Source organism: Oratosquilla oratoria, chromosome 2 (genome assembly GCF_046742065.1).
Source record: "Oratosquilla oratoria isolate Oo_2021 chromosome 2, ASM4674206v1, whole genome shotgun sequence".
Classification (NCBI taxonomy): domain Eukaryota; kingdom Metazoa; phylum Arthropoda; class Malacostraca; order Stomatopoda; family Squillidae; genus Oratosquilla; species Oratosquilla oratoria.
In genome coordinates, this window is record NC_134778.1 from 42,494,983 (window position 1) to 42,512,482 (window position 17,500).

The following is a 17,500-nucleotide window of genomic DNA, read 5'->3' on the forward strand; positions in this document are numbered from 1 at the left end:
CTCCAGTTTCTTGCCTGGGACTTCGTAATGCACTTCTGTTGCATCAGCATATGCAGATGCTCTAGCTGCGTTCACAAGTACGGTAGTATTGAAGACAACTGGGAAATGGTAAAATCGTGAATCTCAAGACGCCATCTCAACATTTCCTTACTCATTCCTTCTGGAATACACTCCAGACACTTCTCCCTCCCTACCTCTCCTCCTTCCTCCGTCCATCTCCTCCCTACTTCCTTTTCTTCCGAACACTTTCCCTCCCTTCCTCTTTCTTCCTTAGGCTACCCTTCTCTTTCTAGCCCCATTCTCCTCTCATCTTTCCTCATCCCTAAACTCTCCCGTCCCCTCCCCACACCACACTCGGATAAAGGGCACATCCTGCTGTGGGAACCGGGAGGAGGAGGAGGAGGAGGTGGGGGAGGAGGAGGAAGCGGAGGAGGAGGAGGAGGAGGAGGAGGAGGAAAAGAAGATACGAAGTCTGGGCCAAGGTCAAGCTCTTCACAGTGCGCGTTACTTTTGTTCCTTTTTGTCTCCTCACCTTGCAATCAGCGTTCTTCAGTCTTTGTTTTACGCCACCTGCGCACTTGTCTTGATCCTTGAGAAACGCAAGCATATTGGAAAAACAAACAAATGAATGAAATGAAACAAACTATACATAAAGTAAAAAGCAAGTATGTTCAACAACTGTTATTCACTTACATGTTCAAGTGAGGCTGTACGTCTTGACAAAATAACTGCTATTACTTCTAAAGATACACTTTCATACATACATACACACACACACACACACACACATACATATATTGATATTGTGTGTGTGTGTGTATGTGTGTAGGCCTGACAATAATGAATGGCCCAAAGATATGATATTACGACACGACAGGCTGTTGCGGACTGTGTCGGCATCAGGACAAGTGACCTGCTGGCCACGCCCTCAGGCGCAGTTCCCCCGATACCGAGGCTGCTGACAGAAGGTTGACTGACAATGTCCGTCTCGTTCGCCGAGCCCTTCACGTAATATGTGGAGGAGGTGAATTTAGATGTAGAGCAAAAATGGACACGAATCTCTGAACGAATCCGAAGCTGCATGTATTCATCGTTTATGTCACTGTCTTACAGACATGAGATAAAGATCGCTGACACTTTGACAATACACAACAAATGTTTCCTGCAAAAAGTCAGTTTTGTTTGTGACTTAAGTGAAAAGTGATAATAATAAATCGAGACACTCAACAGACATCAATTGACAATGGCAATATGGCGATGCCCATAAACCATGCTGTGCTCACTTCATCACCACGACCAAGTCTCAGTACTGCTGCGGCAGACACATATCAATATACTTGACGTTGTTTTTCGTATTATTAGTTTTGTTAAAACTTTTATTTCAAGAGAATCATATTGCAAAAATATATCACAAACTAATCGTGACTCCACAATATCTAGACTTCGTGACTAAAAGACGACACTAGGCACGCATCTGTCGTTCGATAAGATTATAACGTTATATCGCCAGTTTCCGAAGCTACCCGTATACAAGTTGGAAGAGTTAGGCACGGATGAAATGACAAACAATAATACTGCCTTGTTCGAAGTGGCAGCCATCTTTATCTTATGTCTGTAACAAAATGGTCATAAACAATATGTGCAGTTTAGGTGTCGTTCGGAGACACCTTCGACTTCGTAAGCTCAATCGCTTTTTATTGAAAGCAATTTCTTCCACCGGCAAAAGACGGAAACCTCTGGTATTTTGGCGCAGAAGTTTTTATATTGCAATATGTAGTCATTTCATGTACAGAGTCTTCATATATTGCAACTTTTCCTAACTTGAAGAAATATCTTCAGCAAATTCAACCAGTGATCACTGTCATTCCATTTCATCATGACATCTTTACGTTCAGAATCTTACTCCTGATCTACGTTGCATTTCTTCCGCAACATTTTAGAATTAATGTGCTAATACATTTTTTGCATCCCTAATGGTCTCTACCAGTCTTTTTCTTGTTCCTTTTTTGTATGAAAATATTTCCTTACAACACTAGGAAAAACCTCCACTGGACACATGCACAAAGCGACTACGAAGATTAAAAAATAATAAATAAATAATCATCGTGTGTCCTTCTGAGCTGCGACATGACGTCAGCACATGTCCTTTGACTTTGCGACATGACGTTATCTCATGTACTTTGACTTGCGACATGACGTCATCCCATGTCCTTTGATTTGCGACATGACATCACCACATGTCCTTTGATCTGTGCGCGGACGTCATGACGTGTTTTACGACCTGCGACATGACGTTATGACGGGTTCTTTGAATTTCACACGGCCGGTAACGTTCTTGTTTTTTCTTGTTCTCAACCCGTCTCAGGTGGAGCGCGATTAGTCTCACTTAAACGCGACGTTATAGAAAGACGAGTTTCCCCAGTCTGGTCTCTCTCTCTCTCTCTCTCTCTCTGTTTCACTCCTGGAATTAAACGCCGAGTCCGGCCCAACTTCGACCGTGTTCCTTCCCATGACATGACTTCTTGTTCTGAGTTCGGAGTTACGACGACGCCATACTTGGTTCTCTGTTAGACGATGTCAAAATTGCCAGGCGGGATGAGAGAAAAAGTGACAGGCAGAGCAGACAGACAGAGAGAAAGAGAGACAGACAGACAGAGAGAGAGAGAGAGAGAGAGAGAGAATGAAAGAATCTGACCTGTCTAGGCTTGGCGTGCAAATGTCTATTTGTCTTTTAATTACCACCTCTGCAAACCTTCTCCTCCCTCTCCCCTTTCGAGCTCTGGATCTCTCTGCGTCCTGAGCCGGATTTCTTCTATTAGCCGAATGAAACATCCTGGCGTGTACGAGAAGAGATTATGTCAAAGACGTCATTGTAGTACCAGGAGATGATACATACACACACACTATATATATATACATATATATATATATATATATATATATATACATACAGGTATACATATGCGTGTGTGTATAAACACGCAAACGTTTGTGCATGAACTCAAGCAACAGTAGATGGACTTGTCCAATGCAATCAAACCTACAGGCTGGCAAACAGAACAACGTAATTTACAAGATCTTACAAGAGTTCGGAATGGTTTCAATGTGGAATGATACAAACGCATTATAAGCCAAACACAATCATTCTCAGAAGTCGCTCTCAATAATATGAAGTTAAAAAGGGAGCACAGATATAGGCTGTTTGCACGCGCGCACGCACGCACACATACACACACACACGCACATACACACATACACACACACACGAAATAGCTTTGCTATGTAAACAAAAATGACCTTCATACAGGGGAGAGAGAGAGAGAGAGAGAGAGAGAGAGAGAGAGAGAGAGAGAGAGAGAGAGAGAGAGAGAGAGAGAGAAAGAGAGAGAGAGGTCGATTTTTGACAGTCACCTGTCAACTAGCAGAGCTCTTCCACCAGTCAACGGACAAAAGTCGATTTTTTTTCGCCCCAGTGTGAAGCCTAATGAACCACTTCCGTTCCGTGGTATCTTCAGAGTAGTAGTGATGGTAATAATTTTTTTTTTTTTTTTTTTTTTTTTACGATTCCGATACGGGTACCGCTATTGCTCTAAACTTCCGATTCCGATATGTGTCCGATACCTGCAGTTGGTTTGGGAAACATATTCTTTATGAGCAAAGTAACTTTATTAATAATTTATCGGAATCGGAGTTGAGAGCAGTATAGGGACCCGTACAGGAATCGTTAAAACCTTTGGCATCGTCCCATCAATATTCGACAGGGAAAAGATTAGAAACGAATTTTATTTTATCGTTCATTTCATCTAACGCCACTTACTCTGGACAACGCCTTGGCCCGCGATGCTGCCCCATGGCTGCAGGACGCGCTCGTACATGCTCCTCCACTCACCTGAAGACAGAGAAGAAAAAGAATCATAAATTAACTGCACCTTATGGTATCATGTGTGATTCAGGGATTTAAAACATCTCTCTCACTTTCTCTCTTTGGAAAACAAATACATACACAAACATACGACCTCGTCACACACAAGTCGTCTATGGAAATGTATTTTGTCTATTTGGGTGTTTCTCACAAAAAGCGTGGGGTGTCAGTTCATCCACACTTCCGAGTCTCTCAGGCGAAAAACACAAAAATGGATGACGAAGACGGAACCAATTGTATATACCGGTAATATGCCCATACAAACATATATATATTATATATATATATATATATATATATATATATATATATATATTAGATATATATATATATATATATATATTATATTAAATATATTCATATATATATATATATATATATATATATGTGTGTGTGTGTGTGTGTGTGTGTGTATATATGTGTGTGTGTGTGCGCGCGCGCACTGGCAAGAGTGTAGGTGTGTGTACAAGCGGGTGTGTACACATCATAGTGTTGAGCTCCCATAAAACATAATTGTAAGGAATGCTGAAGAAAAACGTGCATAAACGGCCTATTAACTCGCCCGCATTGAAGATATACTAGTGTATATGTGCAGAGAGAGAGAGAGAGAGAGAGAGAGAGAGAGAGAGAGAGAGAGAGAGAGAGAGAGAGAGAGAAAGAGAGAGATAGGGTGTTGTTGCACACGGCATGGCTTATTAAGTGTAACAGAGGCACAAATGCCAGACACTTATACCAGTCTGGCGGAGAACCACGAGTACAGAACTGTCAGCGCATTGTTCTCCCTACCAGCGCGATATTGCACAGAATCACGGGTTATCAAACCATAAGTCAACACTGATAAGGCAAAAGCCGTGAACTCAAGGGATACACAGACAGCTCGCTCCATTGGAAATCTCCAAGATTTGGTCAGTTTCATCAATATGAAGAAAATATCTCAGGAATTTAGATCATTCAGGATACCAGACGCACTTTTGGAATATTTTGGTGCCCCTGATGAAAGCTTTTGTTCAGATTTTTGGAGATTCCTTATTTTTGAAAATCACCGACTTGGTTTTTCCTTCCTGAAAATTTCTTTGTCGCTTCTTGTCGCCCAGTGTGTGTATACACACACAACTCGTGGTGCAGTTGGTAGAGTTCCCGGTTGACGCTACGGAGGTCCGGGTTCGAATCCCGCCCAGGGCTGAAATAATTTCAGTATCGTTACGCTGCGGGTTGTTACTCCAACTCTCGTGGGCAGGGAGTTGGGCGTGTGCGTGCGTGTAAGGTAGCAGCATTACCCATAGATCGGCCATATACGAGCTGAGTTCTCTTCCGGGAGGGAAAAAGATGTCGATCACGAGTCCAACACGTGATCCAAGACCATGGTGAATTACACACACACATACACACACACACACACACACACACACACACACACATATATATATATATATATATATATATATATATATATAATATATATAAAGTATATATATATATGCTGGGACATTGTGACAAGTTGATGAAAGTGGAAAAAGAAGTCACGGTTCTAGTTCCGAGTTTTGAGTTTATTCCTGGCCGGTTTCGCTCTGAAGAAGCATAGAGCGAAACCGGCCAGGAATAAACTAAAAAACTCGGAACTGGACCCGTGACTTCTTTCTCCACCTTCATTATATATGTATATATATATATATATATATATATATATATACATATATAATATGTATATATATGTCTATATATGCATATATATATATTATAATTAATAGGATAGTAAAACAGTACCAAATTTCCTAATGGTACCAAATGTCCTGTGGACCTTTCAGCCACAAGGTTTTGTTCTTTTGTATTTTTTGTTTGTTTTACTATTACCATTATTATTTCCATGTGTATATGATTGTGTATGTTTTTTTTTCATTTACTGTTATCATTAATATTTCTGTGTATATGAGTGTGTATGTATGTATAACGTCCGAAAGTTTTATGTGGCATAACCTTTCCAGTTTTTGTTTTTCTGTTAAATATTTTTTTTTTCTTTTACTTTTTTTTTGTACAATTTGATAATAATATTACTTGTGTTTTGGTTAAAAAAAAAAAAAAAAAAAAAAAAAAAAATATCATAGGATAGTAAAGCAGTATCTAGTTTCCTAATTGTACCAATTGTCCTATGGACCTTTCGGCCACATGGTTTTTGTTCTTTTTATTTTTTATCTTATTTTATTTTATTCATTATTATTTTTTCTTGTTACTATCACCATTTCTATGTGTATATGAATGTATATGTATTTTTATTAACATTAACATTTCCATTTGTATTTAAATGTGTTGTATGTATAATGTCCGAAGGTTTTATGTGGCTATGACCTATCCCAGTTTTCTTTCTTCTGTATAAATATTGTGTTCTATTTTTTATTTCTTTGTACTCTGAGGATGTCGTAATAGACGAAAACGTTCAGTATTCCGACTTTAATTTCCCTGTGGTTTCTGCAATATATATATATATATTTATATATATATATATATATATATTTATGTATGTATATATATATGTATAAACATATATGTTGGGACATTGTGACAAGTTGATGAAGGTGGAAAAAGAAGTCACGGGTCTAGTTCCGAGTTTTTTAGTTTATTCCTGACCGGTTTCGCTCTGAAGAAGCATAGAGGGAAACCAGTCAGGAATAATCTCAAAAACTTGGAACCAGACCCGTGACTTCTTTTTCCATCTCCATCATATATATATGAATATATATATATATATATATTTGCGCGCACCTATCACTCTCTCATATATATATATATATATATATATATATATATATATGGTAAAGTTACAATGAAGAATGAACGGCACTCTCATATTCTATAGACGCCACACCATTACTCCCGAGAAAAGGCGATATGACGTCACATCCTGGATGACAAATTGAAACGTTGACGCCGAAAATGGCGCTTCTATCGTTGGCTCAAGTCTTTCCAACATCACCGCACCAAGCGCAAGCCATCACGGGCCTTATGCAAAGGTAGAAGAAGGTTAAATTTTGTATGGGGCAGAATAAAGTGCTAGTTTGGTTGAGTGAGTGCTGGGTGCGTAGGGGGAAGGGAAGCTTAATGTAATTTAGTTACCACTGGAGTCTGACGAATAAATTCTCATGGGGAGCACGTGCTGGCAAGTGTGCATGTTTTCTCCGCTCATTCTGTGCATAAAGCGTGAGCCTTTTTTCTACCATGATTATACACCAGACAATACCTTCCTAAGTGCGGTTCATGCTGTCGTTTATCTTGATTGCCCAGTCGGTGGAGGGAAAATTCATTCAGCTATCGAACGCGAAATGTTTATGGGAAAGCTCATCCAACCGTGAAGCTAGAAAAAATTAAAATAAAAAAGGCGTAACAACAGACACGAAAGCAATAAATCACGATAAAAAACACAATAAAAAGAATAGATATTCCAAACAGCCAATAACGTGCAAATGTTGTGGAAAAAAAAAAAAAAAAAAAAAAAGGAAACGAAACGAACCAAATCGACAATGGGACGTCAGTCCTGGTGCGCATCAGGGCTGCTCTTCCGTCCATCCATACCTTTCCACCCAAGTCCAATTAAAACTTTCGGCTTCACATATGCGACGGAAGATTCGCGCGTGCGTGAGTGCGTGTGTGTGTGTGTGTGTGTGTGAGAGAGAGAGAGAGAGAGAGATTCATCATGATCATAGATGATGTTCTGGACTCTTGATTGACATTTATTACACTCACGAAGTGTTAGTGACTTCGTCCGTTGCGCCATATCTTGATAGCGCAATGAGCTAAGTCACTGACACTTCGTCACGTCCGAGCTGAGTTCGAGTCCTCGGCTTGACTACGTTTCAATTTCCAACATATGCTTCCTTCGAGCTCCTCGTCAGTCTCGACTGCGATGGCATAGAATTAAAAGTGAATTGTGGTTGAAAAGATGTTAATCTGTTCACTGGGAACCAGTCAGTATATATATATATATATATATACACGCATATATAATGTATATGGACTAATGTTAGGGCGAAGATGTGACCTTATACATATAAACACACAACTTGCTTATGAGGGACAGTAGCAGCTTTCAGTGTTAGTGGAACTTCCAAGCCCTGGGTAGGACCTCATGCGTAAGAGGTTAAGATACTAACCACGAGACCAACAAGTTGTGTATTTACGTATTCATACTTATCTAAATGTAATATACAGGATAGGAGCTATGCTCGTGGGTTACCGTTTCTGTGTCTCTAGTGATCAAACTTTATGTGTGTGTGTGTGTGTGTGTGTGTGTGTGTGTATGTGTGTGTTTGAAAAAAGATTGACTATGATTTACTGACATGTCTACTTTTGTAGGCAATCTCGCATCGAGAGAGAGAGAGAGAAAGAGAGATAACATGGAGAAAGAGAGATAAAAGAGAGATAAAATGAGAGAAAAGAGAGAAATAAAGAGGGTGTGGGGCTGAGTAGGACCTAGAAGGGTAAATTCGTGTGCAGTACTTCAAGTGTGGTGTTCTGGCTGTGCACTCCCATGGCCTGGGGGCCCGTGGTAAGCACTTCAGCCCCCGGAAGACCCATCCTCCCCCCTAGCCCTCCCAAGCCCCCGCAGTCAGACACTAGGTCCTGTGGTATGGCTGCAACAAAACACTGAAGTGACTGCAAGATGGCCAGAAGAAGAAGTAGAAGAAGAGGAGGAAGAGAGAGATAACCGTCCGTGTCATACGCCAACGGTTTGGGCGTAGGAGAGACGTGGGACTGACTAGTCACAGGCGTATGAGAAGAGACTGAGGAAACATCAGTGATATTCTTTTTTTTTTGTTTACGACGTTGAAGTGACACTTCGCTTAACTGATCCATTATCACAGCTACCAACCACCCCTTACTAATATTCCAAGTACCATCAGACACACCACAAACCAAGGCATTGCTTGCAACACTAGCACCTTTGCCAATAAGATTATAACTACCATCAACATCATCACAATTATCACCTTATAAACATATTTTGCAGCGACATCACGACTATCACCACCACTATCGTTCCCAGATCCTCGTATCAACACCACAATTAAAACTATCACCAAGAGGACCTCATCAGAGCAACTATCACCACCAACATCATCGCCTTCAAAACCACCATTTCCACCACTATAACTATCCTTCATCATTACAATCCACTATCGCTACTACTGGCACACCACCACCGCCATTACCAAACAACCCTTCACGGTCCATGGCCTTCATGAGTAGGAGTAGAAAGGGTGACTCCTCCCTCCGCTCTCCCACCACCTCCTTGGCTTCCCCCCGGATATCTTTATCCTCCCATGATGCCTGCAAGCCATCTTCCTCCCTTCTCAACTTTCTCCTCTGGCTCACCTCGAACTCCCAATTCCTTTTCCTCCTTCTTTTCCCACTCCCTTTTCCGCCGGAGCCTCTTACTTCCAACGCTCCTCAACACGGAGATGAACGACATAGCTTGAAGGCAGCCAGAATAAAACAAAACAAAATGTGGCACTACCCGTCACGGAAAAAAGGTATGTCTATAAAGAGGTGGCGGCAAAGGGGGTTGTTTCCTCTCTCGTGAATCAAATCTGGCTGCAGACTGCAGAGAAATAACCGCACTATCTTTCAGCCTTGCGCTCCTTGTCGACTTCGTCCGGGCTAACGCCAAACAGATTTACTCAGCTGACGGAGCAGAGCTGTGGCATAACGGCGTCTCAATCGATGGATCAACCATGAGGTGTTACACGGTAGATCTATTTATTCAGTTGAGGGGCATGTGGTCATGAGGGGATACAACCAGGTTAATCTCCTTCAATTGCTGACACATTTTATACACTTTCCTTTGGTTAACGCCAGACAATTATTTCCAGGTCAAGGGCCTTGCACCACATCTCCATCATTTTCAGCTGAATAAAATCACTTAGCGTCAAAAATGTACATTTTCCCTGACACCTTATGTCGCGAGCAATATTATTACCATTATCGTCTTTTCTTCCTCCTCTTCCAAACATTCCTCCCTTTCTCTCTCTTTTCTTCACCATCCCTTTATGAGGACACCCCTAACTCCTCCTCCGCATCCCTCTCATCCTCTTCATCCTCCTCCTTCCCCGTTTCCCATCCCCTCCACCAGCTGTCTGGGGCAGCCTTTCTCACTGAACCGGAAGTTCCTGAACCAGAGCTGACCGGACGTCGACTGCATTCCCGGACTCGTCTGGTAGCAGCAGCAGCAGCAGCAGCAGCAGTAGCACAAATAGACTTTCCACCCACCGGTGGACACTGCAGAAACTTTTGGTGGACATGTCAGCGAGTGATTCTATTCAGGTGGAGGGCGCCGAACTCCAGGATGAAGTTCGTTGGCTTAACAAAATTGCCTGGCGCTAAAGAAAGAAGAACGAAGAAAGAAGAAGACTCAGAAGACTCAGAAGACTCAGAAGAAGAAGAAGAAGAAGAGAGAGAGAGAGAGAGAGAGAGAGAGAGAGAGAGAGAGAGAGAGAAGGGCAGCAGGGGGGGTGGGGGGTGGAGGCCATTCTGATGAAGATCAGATGTTTACGATCCTCGATCCCGCACTGCGGCGGCATCGTTCCGAGAACGGTCAACAAAGTGGTTGCGGAACATCCGTTGCCGTTCGGAACGTCACACACGTCGTGGGAACGTCCACCGTCACCTTGTGTACCCTGGGGACTAAAGTTGCTGCTGTGATCATTAGCAGCCATTTTTTTCCTATAAAGTTCTCGAGGTGTGGCTTCCATTAAAAACAAACAAACAAATAAATAAATAAAGAAAATATCAAGGACCTCCTTCGCATTTTTGGCTCAATATTAATTGTTCTAAATATCTAGGGAGAGTTTTGTTTCAGTTATTCAAAACATCGCAATCTTTAGTATCTCTCCTGGCCTCCTGGAACCAAGACATAGAAGCCAATCATTATTGATAGTATCTTTCTCTTTTCAAATAAAATGGTGCCTACGCAGTAGCGGTTGGTATACAGCCGATGCAAGGAACATCATGGATCACCCGAAACTGTTGTGGACCCTGAAGGTTCACATACGATGCCCCCGATGGGAAATTCTTGACTACGTCCCTTTGAGATGAGTTATTTTTGATCCGCGAACGCGACAGAGTTATCGTGCAACTGTCTGCACGACCTTTCCGACATGACGTCACAAGGCGCTAGATGCTCTGAGGTCTGGAGGCAGTTCCATGAGATCATGGAGCGATGCTTTTTTCATCCTGCTCACCAGTCACCCCAAGGTCGTCTGGCGCCTATAGTCTGTAGTACATTCAGAGGACATAAACACCTTCAGACGTTTCCATGATATCTTTGTCTATGGCAGAAATTATGACATATACTTTAGGAATAATGATGACATCATATCAATAAACTCAGATATTCTTTAAGTGCTGGGAACCGAATGCAGCGTGCAAGGGGAGGGGGGTTTCCCCTGGTGGAATAAAATTGCCTGGCGATAACTAGAATTAACATAGATAAACTTTCGCATTCAGGGAATTAATCTTGATAAGTTTAACTTTTGCAATGCAAGGGAGATTTCCCCCTTGAGTGAGAAAATTCGCCCCACGATCTGTGGAAGCCTGTCTGGTGTGCGTCCGTTTGACTGGTTGTCTGTCCGCCTGTCTGTGTGTGTCTGGCTGCCCCAGCGCGCTGGAATAGCATCACGTGACGAATACATGAATACATTTGCAAGGACTGAGCCGACCAACCGCATAGGCAGGAATGCACAGCACAATCACTCGCAAAAGTCAAGTCCATCGACTTGCGGAGGCGCCAGTCTTTAAAAATCTCCACTGTTGTACAGCGTGTTCCTTTTTACTTCGATTGAATAAAATCACCTGGCGGCAGCCAGAATAAATAAATGGGTCAAGAGGAATAAATTAAGTTAAACGTTTATGATATTTTCCTAGATACATATTGCAGACAGGAGTACTATATACATATTACTATATACATCTGGGGTATTGGCTGCATGTTATTGTGGCAAAGTAGCATGCAGCTGATAATTTAGGGTCTATATGAGGCGCCCCTATGGCCCAGAGCCACACATCATTTTGACTGTGATAAAGAAAATCTCTGTTCATAGAGAAATTATGACACTTTTATTATAATGCGACTGTCCCTCCGTTATGCTGTCCCAGCACCCCTGGTTACTGCCCTGTACCATTTCTCTGAATATTCATTTTTTTTTTTTTTTTTTTTTTTTTTGCCTAACCCTGTGGTGGGGGAAAAGAATACTGCCACCGAGTCTTCCCACTTGAGTCGTATGAGGCGACAAAAACGGGACGGGGATAGGACTAGGAATTCTGCTACCTGTAACCCCATAGGGGACATTCCTAAAAAAAAAGTAAAGGCATAAGAGGGTCTAGGAGTGTTCCAAACAGTACCCTAAGGTTTGGGTCTCCTATTGTGCGTGGATGTGGTACGGATGAGAGTAAAAGGGAAGAGATAGGCAGGATGTTTGTAGGAAGAAAGATGGATGTGTTGAAAGGGAGGGGCGAGTGTGAGTTTGGGAGTGTAGTTGGGAGTTTCTCAGGAGTGAAGAGAAGATGAGGGAGAGAAGGGGTGGCTATACTAGTAAGTGAAGAGATAGGTAAGCGTGTAGTGGAGTGGAAGGAGGTGTCTTCAAGGTTAATGTGGATGAAGGTGAGGCTGGGAAGGAAGATGTGGGTTTTTGTAAGTGCATATAGGCCTGGTAGTGAAAAGAGTGTGGAGGAAAGGGAGTTTTTCTGGGTCGATTTAAATGAGTGCATAGAGGAATTAGGAAGAAATGTCAATGTAGTTGTATTAGGTGACCTTAATGCTAGGGTAGGAAATGAACCAATAGACGGAGTGATTGGGAAGTGTGGAGTTCCAGGAAAAAACTCTTGTAGGGGAGAGTTGATGGTGGAGATGTGTCTCGAAAGAGTTGATAGCAAATACAGTGTTTAGGAAGAAAGTCAAGCATAAGTTCACGTGGGAGACGGTGGTGGATAGAAGGGTGGTAGATAGAGCGTTAGTGGTAACCAGGAGTATAGTAGGAAGAGTTAGGGATGTACATGTTCTAAGGGGAGAGAGTGGGGGAATATCAGATCATTTTTGGAAGGTAAAATGAGAGTGGAGGGCAGGTGGAGAAGGAGAAAAGGGCAAAAGGTAAGGAGGTACTTAGAGTGAACTGCTTAAATGAGGAAGAAAAGGAGTATAAGAAGAAGCTGAGAGAGGAGTGGGAAGGAGTGAAGGATAGAGTAGAACTAGGAGTGGAGGAGGAATGGGGATGGTTCAAGAAGAGAGTCACAAGGTGTGCAAAGATGGTGTGTGGAACAAGGGCGACGGGAGGAAATAAAGTAGAAGGAAGGGTAGTGAGTGGTGGGATGAGGAAGCAAAGAAGGGTGTAGAAGAGAAGAAGCAGGCTTTCATATTTGAAGATAAATGTGGGTAAAAATAACGTGATGAGATGTACAAGGGGCGAAAGTAGCAGCAAGCTGTAAGTGAGTATTAAGGAAGGGAGACTGGAGGAAGTGGAATGTTTTAGATATTTAGGTGCGAATGTGGCAGGAAAGGGAGGAGCAGGGGTGGAGGTAGAATGTAGATTGAGAAAAGCGAGTAAATGCCTTGGGGGATTAAAAAGTGTAATGAGAAATAGACATTTGGAAATGGATGCAAAAAGGAGATTGTATGAAGGAGTGATAGTGCCGACAGCACTGTATGGGGCAGAAACATGGAACATAAGGGGGGAAGAGAGGAGTTTGAATGTGTTTGAGATGAGGTGCCTGAGAAGTATGATAGGGGTTACTAGGCTAGATAGAGTGAGAAATGAGGAGGTGAGGAGGAGAACAAGGGTGGAAGGGAAGTTGGGAGATAGGGCTGATGAAAGAATATTGGGATGGTTTGGACACATGGAAGGAATGAGTGAAGGAAGATTAGTAAAAGAGGTGTGGAAGAAGTGAACATGAGGGGGCGACCTAGGATGAGATGAACGGATGAAAGGGGCTTTGGGAAAGACGGGAATGTCTGTTGAAGAAGGACGGGAGAGGACAGAAGATAGGCGTGAGTGGAGAATGGTTGTGTATGGATGATGCTGTGATGCATGAGGGGGAGTGGGTGGGGGATGGAGGGTGAGGGAGTATGTATAAATAATAAATTGATGCAGCCCGAAGGGATTTCTCCCCGTCTTCTCCTTTTCTGCATGAGGGGACGGAGAGGGGGAGGGGGTCGCCGATTAATGAAGCGGCCTTGCTGTGGAAGCGCTGTGTCTTGCGACACTGCTTCTGACCCAGGCATTGGACAAGATGCAGGATGACCCGTCATCCAGGAGGTGCCAAGATAAGAGGGAGGGAAGAGGGTAGAGGGGAGTGGAGTACAGTATGTACGGGATGGAACGGGTGGGAGTGGTTTCTATGCCTTTGTTTTTTGGGCTACCTCTCTTGTAAGGGGGGAAAAGGCTTTGGTATATGTATATACTAGATACATATACTGTACATCGTGGAGAGATAAAATAGAGAAGTTTGCTGAAGTGACTTGGCAGAGGTTGGCGCAGTCGTGCGAGTCATAGAATGATATGAAAGAGGCCTTTGTTCAGCAGAGGGGACAAAACGAATGCATCACTAAATAAGTAAATACATTACAGAAGATTAGACAACTTTATGGATGTGGATGCTAGGTGGTGATAGACTTGAAACTGCCTAGTATAGGCCTTCTGGCATATCGCAGTCTCCTCCTCTCTTATGTTTATATGTTGTGTAGTCATACCGTACACAAACATCATCTAATACGAGTAATTCCTCCCACCTTCCACCCCCTTGGATAGATCCCAGGACCTCTTGTCGGCCTTCGCAGATCCTGATGTGGTTCTCTCTTCTGTTTCCTGACCTTCGGGACACGATTTCTTTTTACACACACAAACACACAGAATAAGAAGAGATGAAAAGATAAAAAAAAAAGGAAGAAGAGGAATTTTCTTCTCCAAACGCGTCGTTCTTCCTTGAAACGGCTTACGAGACACAGAAACCTGGACTTCTTTCGACAAATTTCATCAATTACATTACCAATTCCTTTCCACTACACCGAATATATATATATATTTTTTCATTTATCTATTTTTTCTTCCCAAACGTTCGAAGCCGATTGGTGGTCGAGCTCGTTTCAAGCCGCGCTTCTTAGCAGAAGCCGCGTTTGCAGCTCCAGCCCCCCCCCACCCCCCGGCGATTTCTTAAGGGATTGTCACACTGATTTTTTTTTTTTCCTCCAACCTCCAATTCATCGGCGGTTCCGCCCACCTCCAGGACTTTTTCCGCCGCAAAATTACTATGGGCAAACTATTTTATTTTCTCAATAAAAATTCATAGAATGTCATTTGATATGTTGGAGGGAAATGCTTTTCCTCTAACACATCAGATTCCTTTCCGAAAGCTACAGGCTGCAAATCTGCACCAACAGTCAAAGGAAAAATAGCCCAATGGGATAACGCCTTAACCCTGAACTATGGAGCACGCAAGGCAAATGTGGACTGGAAGCAGCATGTGACAAGCACCGTCAGAGCAGCATCTTATCGACTATACATGCTGCAAAGGCTGAGATCACTTGGAACACCAGAGAAGGAGTTGCAGAATATATATTCCACCTTTATTCTGCCTAAACTCTGCTATGCATCTCCAGCCTGGACCCCCTCCATCGATCTCACTCAGGAACGGCAGCTAGAAAGGGTACTGAAAAGGGCATGCAAAATCTTCCTAGGCTCCTCTTATTCCAACTACAAGGCTGCTCTTACCATCCTCAACCTGTCCAAACTCTCTGACCACCACAAGGAGACACTAAGAAAATTCGTCCTCAAGCTATTACGTCATCCTCGCCACCGTAACCTGCTACCGTCGGAAGCTGACCGTCCTGCCCGGGCCACAAGACATCACAATACACTCAAGCCTTTTAAAGCACCACGCACGGACAGATATAAACACAGTCCCCTACCTTCTATTGTACACTTATTAAACAACTTCTCACCCAAATACCATATTAACACTAAGACGCATTTTCATTTTTTATATGTTCATGTTTTATATATTTGTATAGTGCACAATCACTTCAGCATCATAATATGTATAGGTAATCATTTATTATGTACCCTCTTAACTTAATATGTGTATTTTCAGCCATCGGTTGCCACGTTTTCAATAAACTCTTATCATTATTATTATTATTACTATCATTATTATTATTATTATTATTACTATTATTGAGCAGCCTAAGGGAATCTGTGACATCCTTTGCAGATGTTGTTCTGGTCAGGTCCTTTTACTCAGTCGAGGGTTAAACACTGTTGAGAAAATTTCTGATGGGCTTTCCTCAAACATCTTGTAAGCTAACTCATGTGGAGAGAGAGAGAGAGAGAGAGAGAGAGAGAGAGAGAGAGAGAGAGAGAGAGAGAGAGAGAGAGAGAGAGAGAGAGAAGAGAGGGGGCAAATAGGAGAAGTAACAGGAAGGTGTGAAAGACGAGAAGGAAGAGAGGCAGAAGGAGGAGAATAGGAGGGGGGGGCAGGAGGAGGAGAAAGGAGAAAACGAAAGATAAAAAAGAGGAACGAGAAGACGAAAGAAAGAAAAACGTCAGTGTAAGCTATTGTAGCCAAATGATTCGAAACTCGGTTGGATAATATGCCGTCATAACTGCCTGTCAACTGGTGACGGTTTCCATGGTTGACACCCTTTCTCCCCTCGCTCGATCTCGTTAAGGACCGAAAGGTCTGTCGTCGCCTGTGTCTTCCCTTGTGCTTGTGCCGGCATGAACACCCGCCCTTCCGCGTTATCCCACTGAGCTATTTTTCATCCGACTTTTGGAGTAGATTTGCAGCCCGCAGCATTCGGGAAGGAATCTGATATGATGGAGGAAAATAATTGCCTCAAGCATATCAAATGACATTCTATGAAATTTTGTTGAGGAAACAAAACAGTTTGCCATTGTGATTTTACGGCGGAAAAAAGTTCTGAAAGTGGGCGGTACCGCCGACGAACCGGATGTTGGGGGAAAATTAGCTCAATGTGATATCCCCTTTACCTCGTCAGAGAGACCCTTGAGGGGGCTCCTCCAAACGTGGCTAATGAGTTTCGTCTCGGCCCTCGTTAACCCCTGCGAATCTATTGCGTGCGCACGTGGGGGGTTGGGGGGGTGGAGGGCGAGGGGAAAAGTAATCGTAAATGAGTAGACGGGCCTTACATACCAGGAAGTTGTAGTGAACCCAAAATGAAGTTGAATTCATTTTACCTGCCTGGGATTGTTTTTCGTGTTCCGTTGGTCCCTATATGATCCTAAAAGATATTTACAGTAATCGAGTCAAGGTGTAAGTCAAGGTAACAAACAATTTTATATTTTTTGGTGTAACTTAAATAAAATCATGAACTCTTTTCAGGTTTTAGTGTGCTCATCACAGTATTGAAAATGCATATTTGACCCTCAGTGAGTTTAAAAATAAGAACTCAAAATTATCATTTTTAGGACCACTTGAAATCGGTTGCAGATAGACATACGATGCATATCAGTTTCACTACTAATTACATACTACGTAAAAAGAACAAACTAAAGGCAGAACTTTCGTATTTATATATGTAGT

General features: G+C 42.6%; 1 protein-coding gene across 2 annotated transcripts in view; it reads right to left on the bottom strand.

Annotated features, from left to right (window-relative positions):
* LOC143038591 (uncharacterized) overlaps nucleotides 1-17,500 on the bottom strand; it is a 457,103-nt gene that overhangs the window by 98,611 nt on the left and 340,992 nt on the right. The window contains exon 1 of one of the 2 annotated variants that reach the window (XM_076208001.1): nucleotides 3,818-3,890. The exons of the other annotated variant lie outside the window; for it this stretch is intronic. Within the exon in view, the coding sequence (XP_076064116.1) occupies nucleotides 3,818-3,875 (58 nt within the window). The 5' untranslated portion in view covers nucleotides 3,876-3,890. Of the gene's footprint in view, nucleotides 1-3,817; nucleotides 3,891-17,500 lie in introns of those variants that run through there. 2 annotated transcript variants of the gene reach the window in all.